General features: G+C 53.6%; 6 protein-coding genes across 6 annotated transcripts; 4 read left to right on the top strand and 2 right to left on the bottom strand.

Moving 5' to 3' along the window:
* Window positions 1–401: 401 nt before the first annotated feature.
* Window positions 402–1,511, top strand: MAA_07751 (DNA-binding HORMA; the record flags this gene model as incomplete). Its single annotated transcript, XM_007825749.1, has 4 exons — window positions 402–494; window positions 711–831; window positions 906–1,051; window positions 1,152–1,511. 4 exons carry the CDS (start codon window positions 402–404, stop codon window positions 1,509–1,511), a joined length of 720 nt encoding a protein of 239 aa, XP_007823940.1.
* A 478-nt stretch (window positions 1,512–1,989) lies between these two features.
* Window positions 1,990–4,578, bottom strand: MAA_07752 (ubiquitin carboxyl-terminal hydrolase 14; the record flags this gene model as incomplete). The annotated part of the gene is made up of 4 exons (XM_007825750.1): window positions 1,990–2,134; window positions 2,205–4,306; window positions 4,389–4,456; window positions 4,551–4,578. 4 exons carry the CDS (start codon window positions 4,576–4,578, stop codon window positions 1,990–1,992), a joined length of 2,343 nt encoding a protein of 780 aa, XP_007823941.1.
* A 1,420-nt stretch (window positions 4,579–5,998) lies between these two features.
* Window positions 5,999–9,773, bottom strand: MAA_07753 (aaa family ATPase; the record flags this gene model as incomplete). Its single annotated transcript, XM_007825751.2, has 4 exons — window positions 5,999–6,936; window positions 7,034–8,383; window positions 8,449–9,691; window positions 9,747–9,773. 4 exons carry the CDS (start codon window positions 9,771–9,773, stop codon window positions 5,999–6,001), a joined length of 3,558 nt encoding a protein of 1,185 aa, XP_007823942.2.
* Window positions 9,774–11,598: 1,825 nt separating this feature from the next.
* Window positions 11,599–13,844, top strand: MAA_07754 (uncharacterized protein; the record flags this gene model as incomplete). Its single annotated transcript, XM_007825752.1, has 4 exons — window positions 11,599–12,063; window positions 12,129–12,327; window positions 12,387–12,806; window positions 12,865–13,844. 4 exons carry the CDS (start codon window positions 11,599–11,601, stop codon window positions 13,842–13,844), a joined length of 2,064 nt encoding a protein of 687 aa, XP_007823943.1.
* Window positions 13,845–14,741: 897 nt separating this feature from the next.
* MAA_07755 (uncharacterized protein) lies at window positions 14,742–16,611 on the top strand (the record flags this gene model as incomplete). Its single annotated transcript, XM_007825753.1, has 4 exons — window positions 14,742–15,452; window positions 15,530–15,893; window positions 15,967–16,031; window positions 16,099–16,611. The coding sequence occupies 4 exons, from the start codon at window positions 14,742–14,744 to the stop codon at window positions 16,609–16,611; spliced, it is 1,653 nt and encodes a 550-aa protein (XP_007823944.1).
* Window positions 16,612–18,057: 1,446 nt separating this feature from the next.
* Window positions 18,058–19,610, top strand: MAA_07756 (retrograde regulation protein 2; the record flags this gene model as incomplete). The annotated part of the gene is made up of 2 exons (XM_007825754.2): window positions 18,058–18,321; window positions 18,396–19,610. The coding sequence occupies 2 exons, from the start codon at window positions 18,058–18,060 to the stop codon at window positions 19,608–19,610; spliced, it is 1,479 nt and encodes a 492-aa protein (XP_007823945.2).
* Window positions 19,611–19,984: the final 374 nt, after the last annotated feature.

Raw genomic sequence — 19,984 nt, 5'->3', positions numbered from 1 at the left:
GAGTGCAAATCGGCCAAATGACACAAGATGCTATATCGTCGGAATCGATGCAGTGGATAGAATGCGCCTAATCGCCAAAAGTCGCTGTACGAAGACTTGCGCACGAAAGCATCCGTAGAAATGGATCGACATTGATTCAGAAGGTCTGGCAAAGTCCGGTTGGACCCCGCAATTTGGTCCCTCGAAGCTCCAACTTCAACGTCAAGCTCAGCCTGATTCCCCACCACATTCCATCACCACATTAATTGACAACAACCAGATGTCAGTGGGACGAAAAGAAGAGACAAATACATACATACAAAAAGGTCCTCTTTCCAATTCTCCCAGCTTTCTGTCCCTCTGCCCGCACCCTCGCCAACTAAAGCACGCACCATCCACCGAGCTGTCGCACCACGCATAAAATGTCGTCGAAAGAGCCACGACCGAAAGAGAAAGACAAGTCCAAGGTGCACAAGCTCTCACTCAAGGGCAGCTCCAGACTGGTCGCCGAGTTTGTACGTCTCCTTCGCTCGCACAATTCGCCTGCCTGCTCCCCTCCTCAGAAAGCTGACCCTCGGCCGCCGCTTCATGCAGTTTCAATACTCGATACACTCGATCCTGTATGCTGATCCGCCCTCTCTTCGACGGCCACTCCGCCCCGACCGACCGAACGACTGTTGCAGCCAAACTAACTGCGTCTAGATTCCAACGCGGTGTCTACCCTGCCGAAGACTTCACCGCGTATGTGTGCCAACTTTCCTACCACGACTCCTCCGTCAACGCGAGAGTACAACCATGCTAATTTCCGCGCCCGCGACTCCAGCGTCAAGAAATATGGCCTCAACATGCTCGGTACGCAAAGTACCCCCCCTTCTCAGCCTCCATTGCCGTCTGTCAATGTGGGAAATTAACCGCGCACCGCACAGTCTCGGCCGACGACCAAGTCAAGGCATACATCAAGAAAATCATGAGCCAGCTCGATAAATGGATGGTGGGCGGCAAAATATCCAAGCTCGTCATCGTCATTACCGACAAGGACACGGGAGAGCATGTCGAGCGTTGGCAATTCGACGTAGGTCCTCGCGTCGGCCTCGCGGCACAAAAAACCATCCTCCACGGCCCCCCCTTCTCCCTCGAAGCCCATGGCTAACAGCGAAACCGCACTTGACCAGGTTCAAATCTCACAACCGGCGGCAAAGTCCAAGTCGAAAGCACCCCCCCAACCCACCGACCAGGAAAACGTTGCGCCGGCAGCCGCCGCAGCCGCGCCGGAAAAGACAGAAGCCGAGATTCAAGCCGAAATCGCCGCCATTTTCCGCCAGATTACGGCCTCTGTCACTTTCCTACCACAACTCAGCGGCGACTGCACGTTTAATGTACTCGTCTATGCCGATGCGGATAGCGACGTTCCCGTGGAATGGGGCGATTCGGATGCCAAGGAGATTGCCAACGGCGAACATGTCCAGCTCCGGGGGTTTAGTACAGCAAATCATCGTGTAGATACCCTCGTCAGCTACAGGCTGGGAGACTAGCATGTGAAATCAAAACAGCAAGTGAATGGAAGCATGAATAAACGTGACATGACGCATGCTGATGGGCGGAGCGTAATTCGGCCTGGGATATTGCGGGACGGTTTACTGCATGGAGATGGAATAGGCGACGGCGTAATCCATGAATGACTGACGCATCATGATGTCAAAATTGACACTGTTTCTCTGGGCTTTTGCAATCTGCAAGTGGTACCTGAATATACTTGTCTAGGACAGGCCGAAATGCACCATGCATTACCTCTTTTGCTTGATGTTGTTCAACAAGGCCACATCATCTCACCTCACCCATCACTATTTTTATCCGCAACCGCCAAACCATGCATCAAATCACTCATCGCCACAACTATGACGATCCTATCCCCGCTTACACCAGTCCATGCTGCCAGCCCAGTTTCCTGTGGGCGAATCAATCATCTACAACGCCGTCTAGATCTACAACCCTTGTGCTGAAATTTTCTCTTTACACCCTCTTGAAAAAATAGACGTACGCAAACTTCCGCATCTCATCAATATCAGTTGCTTCGACAACCTTCTCGTCATTGAAGAGTACCCAACTAGGAGCCTGGTGGCCCTCTAATTGTTTTCGAATGAAGGCCACGTAATGACTGCAGATCCCATCTAGTTAGCACAGTGCGCAAAATACCTGAAAAAAAGCCGTCACGCAATGAAACTTACCCGGCATGGATGCTTGTTCCCTTGTGGCACACGATGGATTGAAGCTGGAACTGCGCGGGAAGCGTAGCACGCCCAGCCGGCTCCTTAGAAGGAGCTGGCTCATTAGAGCCGGCACCCTCTTCTTCCAAAATGCCTTGGTCATCTGGATGGCTAAAGAGCCACTCAACAGCACGCTCCATATCACCACCAGTCTCCTTCAGTGCCCTCTTAGCCTGCGGAGCGCCGAAGCCCATGGCACCGAGCATCTCAATCTTCTCGGGATCGGCAGCATCTCCAGACCCTCCTCCTTGGCCACCAAGATTGAGAGGGGCGTCAATATCAGGATCCTCCATATGGCTAAACAGCCACTCCATAGCTGCATTGGCATCCGAGTTCCCAGTGGCATGCAAGGCCTTCTCGCAACGATTGAGTGGGAATCCCATGCCTTCCAACTGAGCCAGGGCTGTGGCATCGGGCACAAAGGCGGGGGTTTGGGTTTCGGGCTCCTCTGGCAGTTCCTCTTCAGAGGGCTGCAAGCCCTTTGACAAGTATCCATCAAGTAAGAAGGGCTCATCGGGTACAAGAACTGGCACATCGACCTTAATCGGAACCCAATTAACTACCGTCATTTTACGAGCATTCACAACCAGAATCTCGGGGAATGTCTTGAACAGTGATTGTTTGCTGAATCCATCGGTGCTTCCGCAAGCTGCGCATGTCAAATCGACCTTTTCAGCCGCGGTCAAGTTGTCGAGACACTGTTTGAGTGTGACTGGCCTATACTGTTCGGTGGTATCCTCGACCCCCTCTGCTGCAGGAATTTTCTCTAGGGGAACGTCGATGAAGACGCTGTCCTGCTCGTTGACAGTATAACGAACCTTATTGCACCTTAGACACTGGAGCCTTTGTTCCAAGACGAATCTGAATGGCGCAGTTGGATCCTTGAGATGACCGGGGTGCTGTGATCTAGTAATGAGCTTGAAGAGATGTTGGAGGAGTTCAAATGCATCTTGCTGTCTCATGGTGGAAAATTCCTCATGACCACGTCCGATCAGGTGCTTCAACATTGCCGGTGCCAGCCCTTTTTGGTGATGAACCTGTGTTTCCGTGGACAGATCAGCATCAGGCTTAGAATACCGCCCGGACCATAGACCGTCTCCCATCTTTCGGAGCTGAGTCTCCAGGTCAGTCGCGGGGTCTTCCACAATCGGCAAATCATCGTTTGGTCGAAAGTAGCGGTCGCAGAATGCTGGCATGTCAAAAAGGCATTGAGTGATGCTTGCCAAATAGCAACTATTACCCAAGTTCTTTAGACCCGTTAGGCCAGGCCCGAATAGTGGCTTGAGCTCCTTTCCATCTTCTGTGGTCATGCTAAAGTCCCATTTGAGGTTTTGCTCAATTTGCATCTCCGTCAAGCTCTTTTCCGTCTTTTGTCGTTCGGCTAGCTTGATTCCCCAATGAGCCAGATGCTGACCCAGGTTGTCGTCGATGCGTTCGTCGTCGCACTTGTAGCAGTAAATGTCTGCTGTGCCTTCGGGTGTGATGGAACCCAGTTTCACAGCTACGCCGTGGCCGGACTCTGTGGAATGAGCCAGTGCATGGGAGTTTCCATCCACTCCTCCCAATTGCTTGCGGCCGCAGCCCAGGTTCCCACACTCTAGGCATAGCCAGAGGTTTTCTCTCAAGTCGCAACCTGAGCAGTGACCGAGCTGGCCCTGTTCAATCTTGCGAGATTCATGCTGCTGCATAAGCAAAATATGCTCGCAACTCGTAAGTTCCTGTTCCCAGGCCTTCACCTCCTCCTTACGTGAGAAGGTGTTTGCTTTCATGACACCATCTACAACTGGTGCCAGCTTTACGTCTGTAATATCGAGCTCGGTATTGCACTCGAGGCATTTGACAGCAAGGGCAGTATCGTATCGATCTTGTTCAGACTCGGCAGCGATGGCTAGCTTGGAGATTTTGGGGGGAGGTTCGTCTCGAACGACAACTTTTCGGGTTCGGCGGATATTGAGCGACAGAGGATGACTTCGGATCGCGCTGTGAAGTTTTGAATGCAAGCGGTCACCGGCACAGCCGCCGTTGAAACACTGAAGGCAGACATCGAGGCCCGTTGGTTCATCCTACAGGGAAAGTGATTAGGATAAGACGACCTTTACCGAAGACGACTCAGCTGGGATGGGTAGAAGGACCACACAAACATACTATGGAGTCAAAGCACTGGGTACAGTCTTCTCGATACACAGACTGAGCAGGAGTCGGAGGGGTTAATGCTGTGGAGGAAACACACTGCGTGTCAGTTTCGTAAGTTGGCGAATGCCCCATGCAAGACACACGTCAGTGCATGGAGAGAGTAGAGCAACTCACCAAGAGACTCGAGATGTGGGCAAGACATGGCGATGATGCAGGCTCATGCGAGCCAGGATACAAGAAGGCTAAGGAGAAGCTGTGTACGGCCAAGCCAAACGATTGCTATCGAGAAGCAGCAGGACGAAGAGTCGAGTCACAACGATTACCACAGACGGTGATGATGCAGCAACACGGAATGGAAAACATTGAGCAGGCAGAGAGCAGGCAGAGAGCTGTCACTGGGTCAGGGTGGGGCTCAATGACGGAGGAGGGGCAGCGTTGGGTCAAGCCGGATTAGGGTTAGGGTTAGAGCGCAGGTCGGGCCAACATTGAAATCGAGACTCAAGGTCGACAAGAATCAAGTTGCTGACTACCTAGGTAGCTATCCGATGCGCCCTTACTGTCATGCCTGGTATATATTTCCATTGCGACTTTAACATATAGGGCTAATGACTATGTCCAGTCGCACGACTTTTCCTGGACGCGGGCAGATGAATTGACAGAAAGGGGAGGGCAACGGGATGACAACCGCCACACTCTCGTATGGTCTGGAAGCCAGTTGAATGTGTATCAAAAATGTATCCATAAGTCTCTTTGTTAAGAAAAAAAGTACTGAGGCAGAGTTATCTTGCTGAAGACACGCCATGGCGCACCATGAAGCATCTTGGCTGCAACGACAATCGGTCTTGGGCAGCATGTCTGCTGTTTTATATCGACTCTTGCTGGTACTTGGGGCGTTTCAAATGACCTGTCATGACGGCAGAAGTTTTACATTCCGGATATAGCGAGTTACGAGGGCTAGTGTGGAATGGACTGCATTTCTGACCTTTTGCATACGCATCAAGATGCTCTGGCGCACTACTAGTTCTAATGGCTACGCTTTTTCTTTAGACAGGCCCATGACCCTGTGTATATCTAGGAATCGTATCTAAGGCATCCACAGAATACGTTAATAGGTTTCCTAGTACATAGTATCATCTAACACCGGAAGAAATCGTCAGGTACAGGCAGTCAATCAATTAATTAGCCGCTCTATTTAGTTTAGATAAAATAGCTCCTGGACGTCCTTCTCCTCCCTCCTGACTGTTAGATGCTTTGCCATCTTCTTCCAGTTATCCTCCCAAATTGATATCATGGCATTTCCAGGCAACTAGGAGAGCGTGTACAGCATACTGTTAAAGGTTGAGAACCAGAACTAGTATTTGTAAACTATTTACTTATAATATTATATAAAGTATAACTATACTATTAATAATTTACTAGGGAAAACCCTGAAATAACTATAAATTAATATAATAACCCGATTATCGCTAAGATACATACAATTATTATAGACATATTTCACTGTATTCAGAAATAGCTTGATACACAATGCCCATCTCCACTCGGGTCTCGCTGTTTCGTTTCTCGCCCGTAAACCTCAGCTGCTGCCTGGTTCGGTCCTCCATTGACACTTTAACCTGCACTCAGACGTAGCGGCTCTCACCTGGAGTTGTATCTTGGTGTGGAGGCGGCGGCATATGGCCCCCATAGTCATATGCAGACGGACGGCCAGCCCTACCATAGCCCTGGCCGGAATTCATGTCGTGTCCGTAGCTCTGCTGAGACATTGACGCATCAGTCGTGAATGGGTCCAAGCCCGGGCGGCCCTGAGCCACGCTCATGGGCGGCGTCTGAAAGGGACCAGGACTGAGCCCGGCGCGCGGATGCGCTGGGGTCTGGTAGACGTTGGTCCCGTCGCCGTAGCCGTATGTCATGGGCTGGGGGAACTCGACGTTGACATTTGGACACGGCACCGGAGGGCCTGGGTAGCCCGTCGCGGCAGCAGCGCCCGCACTGGCCGCAGTACCAAACAGTCTCTCTTGGCGGTAAAAGTCGTCGCGGTCGCCGAGGATGTGTGCGAGGTCGCTGTCGTTGTATCCCTTGGTCCTCTCGAGGTAGTCCTTGAAGGCCTCGGTCGCGCGCTCCACTTTTCTAAACTGAGCCTCGTCGAGCACCGGTTGTTTCTGCCCGCCATCTTTGCCCTCGGCCAGCTCGAGCTCGTACTCCTCGAGCGCGTGGTATCGCGCCAGCGACGATGCGATCTGGAAGGCGTTGCGGATCTGGCGACCGTTCCACCGACCGCCCTGCCGCTCGGTTTTGGCGCAATGCTGCGTCGCGAACTCGACAATGGACGACGCGCGGATGTCGAGCTGCGGCTCGCCCGTGAGCTCCTGCCGCTCCTTCTCGATCTCGGACAGCCTGTCCAGGTTCACCTTGAAGATGAGCTCGACTTGCGTCTTGTTCAGCGGCGGGTAGTAGAGGCTCATGTGGATACGCGACTTGAAGGCCTCGTCAAGCGACCCGACGCGGTTGGTCGTCAGGAAGAGAATGCCGTTGTAGTACTCGAGAATGCGGAGGAAAACTGTTGCGGACCAGTCAGCATCAGTCGAGAGCACCAGTGCTTGCCAATATAGATTGTACAGCAGAATAACGAGCAAAGAGAGCTGTCATGTACTAACCGGATACCAGCGCGTTTCTGCCGAGGTCAAACCTCGATCGCTGCGCCAAGAATACGTCGGCTTCATCGAATAGAAGAACGCAGTGCCACAAGTGCGCCAGCCTGAAAATCTCCGTCAGCGACTTCTCCACCTCCCTTGGAGTCAGTCCCAGGTCGCCGCAGGTGATGGAAAAGAGCGGTTTCTGATACTCCAGGGCGACGGCCTCGGCCGTTGCCGTCTTGCCGACGCCCGGCACGCCGTGGAGCAAGATGACGAGGCCACGTCCCTTGCCGTAGATGATGTCCTGGCTCTGGATGGCCCTGGCGGCGCCGGGGTGATTCCTCTCAAGCTCCTTCTTTGCGAGGTGGGAGGCTACAAGGCCCTTGACCATCTGCTTGTATTCCTTCTCAATCATGAGGTTCTTGAACACGTTGTCCTGGGTTGGGATCTCGTTCAAGTACTGAATGTCGACTGAGACAAACTTGCGGTCCTTGAGCACGTAGACAAACATGCGTCGGGAAAGGAGAGCGTAGTCCTCATCTTGGAGCAGGATGGGTGTGTGGCCTCCGCTGTTCAGGGGCAGCTTTTTGCTGGCTTGGAGAAATTTATCCCTTTTGAGGCCATCGTTGCGCTGCAAATTCGGGACTCCGTCTATACGTTGACAGATATCCCCGGCTGTTGATACCAGCTTCGACCTCTCTTGGTCAGACCATGTTACAGTCTGGACTTCGTCTGCCTTGGCTTGCCAAAAGGCCTGGAATGCCATTGGCTGGTGGAACGCGGGCTTCCAGCCGGGAACCTGATGGAAAGCCTCGGCGAAGTCGACGACAACGTGACTGTCAATGTACTCTGACTGTAGATGTTGCGAGACGCTGGCAGGATTGGCTGGCATGGGCGCACCATCTGGTCGAGAAATGAGGGTCCAGCCGTTGTAGGACCAGTGGTTGTTCTTCATGCAGGACTCGAACTTCCTACCCCTCTCCTTGAGCTCCTCCAAGTGACTCTCCCAATCGTCCAAATAACGGAGGGGATAGCAGGGCAAGCTAGTTATCGTCTCTTCGCCTTGGTAGCGCGAAATCGTCATGCAATGCTTCACGGAACCATAAGAGGCGCCATTATGATCGATGTAGTACGCCCAGACTCCGAATTGCCCCTCGCGGCCCTCGGTTTCATCCCCATCGTCATCATCATAATCGCTCATAAAAGGCTGCGGTCGTCTTCTTCTTTGGGGACGGTTATCTACCACGAACCTTTGGTCCAGAGTGGACCGCCGAGGGTCCAACCTGGGTTCGACGGCAGGGTCCAGGAAGGGATCCAAGGGGTGGCTAAGGCTGTAGATTCTCCAGAGAGGCTGGTACATGAGAGAGCTCTCTGCAGGGGCCCGGTCAGTGTCATGGAGGCTATGAGACGAGCATCAGTCTTGGGGCGCCACTCACTTGAACCAGATATGGCGGGCACCATGCCACCAGGGGTACAAACTAGATCTCCCACTTTGAACAAGAACCAAAGATCGTCGAAGCGGATCTTCTTGTGTGCTGTGCCTTCGAACTGCCTGGCGAGAGGTGCAATCTCGTCGTCGACGAACTTGACATAGCATCGAACGTCCCTCAGTGCTTCGATACTTGCCGCCCTCGCGTCCATGGACTCCTCGTTATCCAAAGTGTTGGCTTCTCTGTCCTCAACAGCCTTGCTTTCGTCGACTTGGGCATCCGGCTTTCTTTCGCCGCCCAGGGCCTGGCGGCGCTCCTCTTCCGCCCATCTCGATTCCAGCTCGGCCAAGACGTCCCTCATCTTGTCCTGGAAGTAGATGAAAACACTAAATGGCCGATCGAATGTGCGAGGCGTGTCTGTGTCCCACGGCTCGCCCACAGCCTTGGAGAGATGATGGAGAATCGGCTGTGATTGAATCCGCACTCGCCGGACCCAGCCACCCTCTTTGGGCTGGATGACGGCCTTTGGGATGGCGGCGCGGTTTGCCTGATCGAACACGCTGGAGGACTTCTTGGTCTGTTTGCGCCTCGAGTTGTTCTTTTCCTCTGAATGTACAAGATTTTGATAGCCAAAGTTTTGATAGCTCAAGTTTTGATAGCCAAAGTTGTGATAGCTAAAGTTTTGATAGCCAAAGTTTTGTCGCGTCTGCATCTCACGATGAATCTCGTCGGCGAGGTCGTCGCCAGCAACGAGCACATCAAGAGCATATATATCCTCCCCTTCCGAAAAACGGTTCTTGAAGCCTTCAAAGTTGACCTTCCTAGCCTTGGGGATTGTCGGTTTTCTCTTTGGCGTCTTGTCTTTGTTTGGCGATGACTCGTCCTGTTCCATCTTGGGCTTTGACGGCTCGGCCTCCTTATCTTCACCTGCCGCTGCACCTTTGAATGCAACCTGTTTTTGCTTGGTTGCATGCTCCTCGGGCACATGTTGGACGGACGGTACGACGACTGCGGCTTTGGCCTGATCCTCCGAGTCTGGAGCGGCGGTTTCGGCCATGGAGCTATTCTCGGTCTTCAGCTCCGCCTTGGGTTGCAGCGGCCGCCCAGTCTGATCTGAGGGGTCCCGGACAACTCTATCCTTGACTTGCGCTGTTGGCGTGACTCTAGTCGCCGCCGGGAGGCCGGAGGCATTGGGGCCGCTCTCCGGGTCCGGGTTCAATTCCTGGAACGGCGCGGAGGCCGGGACGACCTGAGAACAATTAGCTCGGCGGCGACTGTCGGGTAAAGACGTGACTCCAACTCACCAGAGTCACCACGGGATCTTGGCTCATAGTTGCTTCAATCCAACGCCACCGTGTCGCGATAAAGTTGGCTAGGACTACTAGGAGACGGAGAAGGCAAGTGAGAAAGGCTGGTGGGAACTTGTTCAAGGTCAAGCAGTGCTGTTCAAGGAAAAGCAACGGAAGCGCTCGTAGAGGAAAAGGAAAAGGTAGACACTTGTCGAGGATAATAAAGAAACACATCCTCTTCTTACTGCTCGGATAAGGCTCTGGAAGCTGCAGCTCCCAGCACACGACGCCACAACTGGCATGAAACTAGATTCAGGCCATAACAGGTACGTATGTCCATGGATTGGGGGTTACTCCGTACAGGACGGGCAAACCGGTCGCGGTTTTGCACAGACCCTTGAGGGAAGCTGGATCTGACCGTGATGGATGTTTAGCTGAACGAATCAAAAGTTGTAGGTCGTCACACAAACCTTTTGCCACTACGCATTGTCAGCGCCAACGTATGACATGTTTGCCCCCCGCTCCAGCACCTGTCCCAAAACCAACGAGATAAATGCCGCACATGTACTCCGTACTCCGTACATACGGTCTCTTTGAACGAGATGGCTGATTTGTGCGCGGACTCGACCCGGCGTGGCGTCGGGAGAAACGTCAATGCTAGAGTCATCCTGCCCGTCAGCTATACGTGCGCTTGCATGATTGGTAGATATATTTCAGAAAGGGAAAGGGGCTTAGCCATCGGCATTCGCTCGGACAGAGATCGCAGAGTCCAGCACCACTTCTGGATAGGCAAGCATCAGCGAAGGCAGGGTGCCGATCATATGTAGTATGACACATGGGGAAGAGCAACGGCAGCTGTTGTCCACAAACTCCACACAGCGGGAGCTGCCGGCGGCCCGCGAGCCGTCAATAGCCTGCGGTAGTACGGCCGGTGGGTTACCCCTGTTGGACTAACGTCAAGTGCACCTGTCAATTGTGCTACGTTGACATGTAGCCTTCAATGTTCATTTTTGGCGATTGCACGACAGCCACAAAGCACACGAGGAGTTTGGGAAGGAACATCCGATTGTGCATGTGGTGAGGTCATCACCACACGCAACATGATAGCTTTTGGGGGCCGTTGACGAGCTGACATCGAAGCACCGCCTGGCGCGATATAACGAGCTGTTCATTGGTGTGACGTTTGCGAGTAACACACACCAACTCGCCGTCAACGCAGCCACGGTTGCCGGCTCGCATTCCCAGTCACCTACCCTCCATCACCGCGCAGCCCGTCGCGTTGAAGCGTCTCGTGGGGCGAAAGAGTAAACTGGCAGTCTTGTACAGTATGAATCTTCGGGTTCCAAATGGAGAGAGGGAGGGTTTGAACGAGCCTCCGCACCCGGAACAGGTGCCGAGGGAGGCTGAACCGGGAAAAACAAAGCAGTCACAACGGCACGAGCGAAAGCCACTGGCAAAGAAATGGACACCGACGTTTTTTTGGCCAACGAGAAGCAGGAAAGGGGGATCCTAAAAGTCTAGGGCGAGACAGAAGACTGCCTCTTCGTTTCTCTGCACCTTGCTAAGGCGGCCCAACCTAGACCAACTCAGACCACCCAAGCCGACGGCAGCTCAGGTCGGTCGTTTTGGGGTCTGAAGGCTGTCTGTCAGGCGGTCCGCTGCTCCCGCCCAAACATAAGCAAGTCCGGCTTCAAATGCAGAGAAGTGTGCGCATTCAGATATTAGGCTGCAGGCATCTGCACTCGGTCTTCAAAAACCCGTTGACGGCCTTGTTTCCCTATGCTCGCAGATACTTGGCAAGTCAAAAGACACAACTCCTTGCTTGGCATGCTCAACAAGTCCCGACAGCTCTTCCTGTTTCATCGACATGGCGTCTAGGACGAAGCACACTGCTCACAGTACCGCCATTCTTCGGTTTCTCGACACTGAGGGGAAGAACATAGACAAGGCCTTCGGGAAGCAGCTGGAGCCTCGTCCGTCCCCGAGGTCAGATTCCCGCCCGGAGAGACCGCAAGGTTATCCTGAAGAAGCCGAAAGTGAGCTACCCGATGAATCTGAAGGCCTTCGGGCGGCGCTGATCGAGTACCAAAATCTCGAGATTGATCCACGCCTCAGTCTAGACGTGGATAAGTGCACTTGGGAGGATGTCTTTGAATGCATGGCAGGAGCAGAGGCCGACTATGAGCAGAAATCAAAGGGTTGGCGAGGCGTCGGGCGGCGCTTGCTCAGAAAGGCCGGAGATCATGCAGAGGACGTAGATCCCTGGCTCAAACTGATACCGCCCGAGTACGGCATGGGGATTATAGGAGCCGGCATTTCCATCATGTTTATGGTGAGCTCACCCCAACCTGGACAATTGGTTATTCGGGAGTGTACCAGGGGAGTTGACACTGGCAGCTTGCTCGCGATGCCAAGGAAGCCCGTGAAAAGATCCTCGACACCTTCGCGGAGATCCCAATCATCGTAGCGTCCGCAAAGGCGAAGCTGCGAGCCTTTCCAGATAGGCAAGAATTGAAGTCGTGCAGCGAAAAGCTCAATTTGGAAATCATTGTTTCCGTGTCGAAGCTGGTGGGAGCCTTACTACCCGAGAAGCACAGTAGGGCAACATGAAGTATACAACCCTACTCGGACAGATGGGGACTAACTAGAAGACAGGAGAGAAAGTCCCATACTTCTGGTTCAGGAGCAAGTTGGGGAAATCTACTATTGATGATGTATTGAAATCACTCAGAGGTCGGGCGGATGAGCTCAAGAGCTTGGTGCAAGACTTTGTGTATGAAGCAATCGGGGAGACGCAATGGCAAACGCGAGAGATCAAGAAGGATACTTCTGGTATAAAACACGACACCTCCATCCTGCTGGAGACAGCGTCCAAGTTGCAAGGAAACACAGCCGGTCTCATGACGATGACTTCTCAGGTACAAACGGAAATGCGCACCCTGACATCAAACTTCAAGTCTGTTCTCGATAACGACTACACAAGGCGGCTACAGATATTCGAGAAGAAGAAGGAGGAAGCAGAGAAGTCTAGAGATGTGATGGCGCGGACTCTGGAAGAAGTTGTTGCCGAGAAGGGTGAGTAGAAGGCCTCGACGGGGGGCACACAAGGATGATGCGTGCTAATAAAGCCCAGACAGGGAATGCGAAAGACTTCGCGCCGAGATCAACTATATGCGTGCTCGCACTCCAGTCCCAGGCCTGATGACTGTGGAAGAGTTCCTCGGCGCCATCGGCGCGTCCACGCTCATCAGGCAGTCGACCGAGGACATCGACAAAGTCCTCCGCCTCCGCAGCTCCATCCACCCCATGGCCGAGGCCGAGGCCGTCTCGCTGCTGCAGACGTCCGCATTCCGCGCCTGGCTCCGACCCGGCCGGTCTGACGCCATCCTCATCGATGGCGCCGGCGCTGCCGTCGACATGTTCGACCCCACGGAGCGTGTCTCGGCCAAGTCGGTGCTCTGCGCCTCGCTCCTGGCCACCCTTTGCCGCCCTCCGCGGGACCCGTTCCAGCTCTTCTTCTTCGCCGGGCTACATTCGTCGGAGAAGGACCCTCTGAGCGACGGCCCACGCGGCATGATGCGCAGTCTCCTCTGCGAGCTGGTCAAGGAGGCATACCGCCGTGGTTGGCTATATCTCGACTTCATCGGCGACAAGGCGTATCGCGACGGCATCCGGACGCAGAACATTCATTACCTGTGTCAGGCTTTCCGCCAGATCCTGGAGCGCATGGAAATGATGGAGGCTCGCGACCTTTCCATCTACTGCGTGGTCGATGGCATTGCCCAGTACGAGCAGCGATGGTACGACGACCTGGCCGTGGTGGTCGGAATGTTCCGCAGAATCGTCAACGACAACACGCTGAAGCCGGCCTTTAAACTCCTGCTGACTGGCCCCCAACGTGTCCGCTATGTCCATGACATGCTTGGCCTGCCGCCGGGCAAGCGGCTGTGGACGAATGCAGCCGTTGCAGGCGAGCACCCAGCCGCCCAGCTTGGGATGCCTTTGGCCGCAGAACAGGCACTGCTAGTACGACGACAGCAGAAGGTCGCAGAGAGGAGTGGCCGCAGCCAGTACTTTGACGACATGGAGACCACGGCGGATGACTATTGCTGAGAAGACGACGAGACGTGGAAGCAAAGGGCAGACCAAAATTATTCGCTGTACCTCGCATCTGTTTTGTGCGTGCTTGGATTGCCATCTCTGGGAACGACATGCCCACCAAAACGAGTCTGGTCGAACCGCTCCCGTAGGTTGATTGTTTCGATGAGTGTCACGACTTGGTCGGTTGTGTTGCACAACTGATTTGCATATTTCCGCACTGTACCGGTTAAATAAATACCGCGGCGACACGCCAAGCCACCATGTAAAAGGGGGACAAGATGAAGGACAGATGATAATTACACAGGCTTTTAGTAGTTACACACCCGTTCAATTTTATAGTGACGCCGGGCCTATTGACAAGCTCTTGGCCAGACTACCGTCTTGTCCCGTCGCCGACAGTTTCTTGTCTTGTGACTTGTCAATCAATTCAATCAAATGTTATGCCCCAGATTACCCCACATGCACTACTATTGGCTGATTATTAACATCGACCCACTGAATTGCTGCCACCTCCGCACCCGTCCCCAGAATGGCCGTGCCGGAAATGCCCAACATTCAATGTTGCATTTAAACGTGCCTGGCCCCTTTACAACAACATTGAACTAATCTAGATCCGGCTGCGGCGCCTTCCTCTGGCTAGATGCCGGCAAGACGCAGCTTGAGGGCTGAACTCGAAACCCAGGCATTATCCGTCATTTTCTTTCTCTCGCCCTCGAATGCCCAACACGCAGATGTATCGCCCGTGGACTGCGAACATCACACGCCCGGTCCTCATGTAACTCCGTGTCACGTCTATTGGTAGCATTGTTCAAGCCCATTAAAGTTTCTGCATTCACACCAGCCCTCACGGTTGGAAACCGTAACGGATTCGAGACATCCATCGGCAGCACCAACTGCGCCTTCGTCAGCATGCCCGTCACCACCGCAGACACCTTTACATCCGCCAAGGACCCGGATCACTACGACATTGAACATAGTCATCATGACCATGGCATCGGCGAAGCGGGACCATCCCGCGCGCTGGGGATTGACCAAACCCGCGACATCACAGAGGCCGAGCATGAGTTGGGCTTTTGGCAAGCCATCGGCATGTATCCCCAGGCCACCTTCTGGTCCATGTTCTTCTGCATCGCCGTCGTCATGGCCGGCTTCGACGCCCAGATCATCACCTCCTTCTACGCCCTGCCCGCGTTCCAGCGCAAATACGGCGATTGGGTTGGCGATCATTATGAGATTGCCGCGCCCTGGCAGACGGGTCTGGGCATGGGCAATCCCATCGGTCAGGCTGTCGGCGCCCTCGCCAGTAGCTATCCGCTGCATTATCTCGGGAGGCGCAAAACCCTTGGCCTCTGCTGCGTCTGGTCTGTTGGCTTTGTCTTTGTCCAGTTCTTCGCCACGTCCATTGGCATGCTTTGCGTCGGAGAGGTGCTCGGCGGCCTTGCCTACGGATTTTACGTCGTCATCGCACCCACCTACGCCTCTGAAATATGCCCCGTGACTCTCAGAGGCTTCCTCACAACATCTGTCAATCTGGCCTTCGTCATCGGGCAGTTCATCGCTCAAGGCTGTGCAGCTGGGGTCGAGACAAGGCTGGATGAGTGGGCGTACAAGATCCCCTTTGTGAGTTGGCGGACCAGACCACACATTTCCGCATCCAGTGACATTGCTGACCAGGTATTGGCCGTCTCTTGCCACAGGCTATCCAATGGGTATGGCCTGTTGTGCTGCTTGCTGGGCTTCCCTTTGCCCCGGAAAGTCCATACTGGCTCGTCCGCCGCGGGAGAAGGGAGGATGCTCGCAAGGCGTTGCTCCAACTCACGTCTAGCACAAATCGTCCGGATATTGACAAGCTTCTGGTGGGAATAGAGCAAACAGATTTACTGGAACAGGAGTACGAAACCGAGACGACCTATTACGACTGCTTCAAAGGAGTGAGCCTTGTCCGCACCGAGATATCCGTCATGGTCTACTTGATCCAAGTCATTGGAGGGAATCCACTGATTGGCTACGCAAACTATTTCTTCGAACAAGCCGGACTGAGCTCCTCGGATGCTTTCAACAGTGAGATGCTCTGTCTTCCATCCACATTATTCTGTTTGCTTGGTGCTACGAGCTGACAGCAAATACTTTCTAGTGGGGGTTGGTAATACTGCTCTTGGGTTTATCGGCACAGTGATTTCCTGGCCCCTGATGAACTTTGTAAGTGTCCCTTGTGCCAGAGGATCTCATGGTTTGAGCCGAAGCAAAACTAACGTTGGACCACCAGTTCAAACTAGGCCGGAGAACCATTTACACTTCGGGAATGGCCGTCATGACCGTCCTCCTATTTGTGATTGGCTTCTTGAGCATACCAAAGAACAATAAGGGTGCTATATGGGCCATGGCATCATTGATGGACATCTGGACGTTTGTGTACCAAATGACGGTTGGGCCGATTTGCTTCGTGGTCATTTCAGAGATATCAGCCACACGGTTGCGCGAGCGCACCATAGCCATTGCCACAGCGGTGCAAGCCTGCGCCAGCATTGTTTTTACAGTTGCCATGCCCTACATGCTCAATTCCAACGAGGCCAATTGGGGAGGCAAGGCCGGGTTTCTTTTTGGCGCCATCAGCATCGTGTGCCTGGTTTGGTGCTACTTTCGCCTACCAGAAAGCCGAAACAGAACCTATGAAGAATTGGACATTCTCTTTCAGCGGCGCATTCCGGCTCGCCAATTCAAGAATTATGACTTGTTGGCAGAAGCAGATGCACCTGTGGATAGCACCGAGCGCTTGTAACTGTGCATCGAAGCCGCACGAATCGCGGGTAGGGAGACGAGGGATCATGTGTATCCCATAAAGGTGCTGTGCAGAGTGGCTGCTGTGCAGAATTTGCAGTCAATCATGTCTCAGGCTGTGTAAATGCCCATGTGGCATGCGTATTGCATGCTCGTATAGTGGTCTGGGAGGGAAAACCTAGTCTGAACATGTCGTAAATAAGATGGCTTCAAAAAGGTAATTTGCCTCATCATTGAGTTTTAGAGATTGAGAAGAGGTGCCGCCAGCCTTGATGAATGCAGTTGGGTGATAGAATCAGGGCCTTGACACAAGCTTACCGTCACCAGGGGAAGACCAAGTGCGAAATCTATTGGTCGATCGATGGCATAAGACAAACGACCTTCTTCATTCATGTAAGATGCCAAGACGGACCTCCATGGTCATGGCGGGACCAGACGTTTCTAATGCAGCCATGGACGGATGTGTAAGCTCTCAACTGCCATCAGTGGCTACATGTATGTAGGCTCTCAAAGCGTCAACGGTCCATGCCCTGGCTCACTGCGTGCATGGAAGCACTCCAAGTGCTTACTCGGTTGTTGGAGACCAAGTAATATTTGGCGAACAGACCACGCTTATTACTTGACCGCAATTTAAACATCAACCCCTCTTGGCAATATACAATGCCTGCTACCTAGTGGCTAGTCCACCCGATTTGACTCGTTGCAACAGTATCCGCGAGCCTTGCCACAGCTCCCATTCGAGGGAGCCCAGCAGTCTTGATACCCTGAAAAGTTGGAGGAATACACAGGACTTCAACAGAGAGTAGAGTCTGCCCTGTATATGTGGAAATTCTCAGTCTTGGCGATCACTAGCTTGGGTACCGTTGAAGCCGTGACGCTGAACGGGTACGCCACTTGATGAGTTGCCTGATAGTGCAACGATCCGACGCAGACATCATGTATTTATCATCCCTGTTGGACGGGTGGGATGCCAACACAGCATGTATGTACGAATGCAAACGGCGTGGCTTGCAGAAGCTCTAGCGGGTTAGCTCAATCGGTCAGTATTATGCGGCCGTTCCATGACATGCCACTTCAGTCAATGTAACAAAAGATGCCGTCAACATTCCCCGACACAAAGAGACCAATGAATGGCCTAGATAGCATGATCAATTCAGGACCAAGAATCTTGTCATCCCCATATTGCGACGGCTGTCACAACCTGTATGCACTTCGTGCCCAATGTCTCGGTTCCCCGAAATGACAAGCCATTTAACCTTCACCCGGTGTTGTTTCCCACATTTTTTGCCATCCTCTGAATTATATTTCCTCCATCTAATCGCAGACTCTCCTCATTTATCGACCGCTGCTTTTCTTACTCTCCTAACCTCACAGTAGCGGGTTATGTTGGTGACGGCAAGCAAAAACCGCACACTGCTTTGCATTTGAACATTGTCAAATCAGCATCATGGTCATCGGCAACCATGGCAAGACTCACCTCGAGCCTGGAAGAGACGGCGCGTGCACAGATGACGCCCCCGTCTCCAATGAAGACATTGACGCCGCCGCTGAGCGCAGGCTCGTTCGAAAACTGGACGTCATCATCATCCCGACCTTCTTCATTATATACATGATGTCGTTTCTGGACCGAATCAATATAAGCAATGCCAGGATCCAAGACATGCCCAAAGACTTGGACCTCTCCGGCAAGAAGTTCAACGTTGCCCTGCTTGTTCGTCCGTGGCCGCGCACCACCAGACTGCATGGGACACGAGGGGTGAAAGCTGGCTAACAGGGCGTCTGCAGGTCTACTACGCTTCCTACATCTTGCTGGAAATCCCGTCCAACATGATTGTCAAAAAGGTCCGTCCGTCCCTGTACATATCCACGCTCATGTTCACCTGGGGCGTGGTCAACATGTGCATGGGCTTCGTGCACAGCTACCAAGCCCTCGTAGGGCTCCGATTCATGCTGGGCGTCTTTGAAGCCGGCGTCCTGCCGGCCATTGTCTACATCACCTCGACGTACTACAAGCGCCACGAGTGCCAGAAGCGCATGTCGCTGTTGTTCTGCAGCACCGTTGTCGCGGGAGCCTTTGGCGGCCTCTTGGCCTTTGCTATTGGCAAACTCGGCGGCCGCGAGGGTTTCAGGGCGTGGCGATGGATCTTTATTATTGAAGGGGCCATCACGGCCTTGCTGGCCATCGTTGCCTCGTTTACCATCATCGACTGGCCGGAGCAGACCAAGTACCTCAATAGGGAAGAAAAGGAACTGCTTCGCCGGCGGACCCAGAACGACGTGGGAGACATGGTTCGGATGGACACGCTCAACAAATTCTCCTTCCAGCTTATTGCCTCCGACTACAAGATTTGGCTTGGCGGCCTGGTGTATTTTGGCGTCGGCGTGGCCGGCTTGTCGGGGGCCATGTTTTTGCCAACCATTCTTGTGGAATTTCACTGGGAACCCGAGCAGGCGCAGGTCCGTACGATTCCCGTGTATGTTTTCGCCGCGGGAACGATGCTCCTCGGCGCCTACGCATCGGATCGCCTCAAGCACCGGTTCGGCTTCATCGTCGGCGGCGCATCCATGACGACGGTTGGGTATGCGATGCTTCTGTCGCAGGACGGCAAGACGCGAGACTACAAGTTTGCCGCCGTCTTTCTAGTATTTGGCGGCGCGTACATGATTGCCCCCATGGCTCTTGTCTGGCTGCAAAACAACGTGTCGGGCCATTGGAAACGGTCGTTTGCCGCCTCGACCCAAGTCATGGTGGGAAACGTGGCAGGCATTGTCGGCAGCCTGATTTTTGTTCCCGACGAGTCGCCAAGATATACTACCGGATACAGCGTGTCCCTGTCTTTGATGTGGGTTGGAATCTGTGCCGCCTTGGCCATGTTTATGCTCATGAGGAGGGAGAATGGCAAACGGGCCGCCGGGCGCAGAGACGACCGGCTTGCTTTGCCAGAAGACGTCCAGGCCAACCTGGGCGATTGGCACCCCAGTTTTAGATTTACTCTGTAGATGTGAAGGCTGCGGCTGGCTTACACAATTAATTGAGATCTCCATTAATGTCCGGGTCGGCCCCGAGCGCGGGCTCGGAACGCAATCCCACATATTCCGACCCAGCATCGGGACTGTCAAGCATGAGAAAACGGGGCCAAGAGGGGAAGCTGTAACCTCGAATACGCAACGAGATCGGGAGCTCGCAACCCTGGCCCCAAGTCCGACTCGGCTACCAGGACCGGCTGATGTGCTGGTGGAGAAGACGACGGCAAACCGGCAGTCATAGAAATACCACAGAGTCCCGTAAACCTCGCCTTGTGATTCCTTGATTCTGCCATGTTGGCGGCCTAGGACTCGCCATTCACCCTTTATTCTCGTCGCGTAAACTCCCC

The sequence above is a fragment of the Metarhizium robertsii genome, assembly GCF_000187425.2.
Source record: "Metarhizium robertsii ARSEF 23 chromosome Unknown MAA_Scf_10, whole genome shotgun sequence".
NCBI classification, from domain to species: Eukaryota; Fungi; Ascomycota; class Sordariomycetes; order Hypocreales; family Clavicipitaceae; genus Metarhizium; species Metarhizium robertsii.
This window is presented reverse-complemented; position numbering and strand designations above follow the sequence as displayed.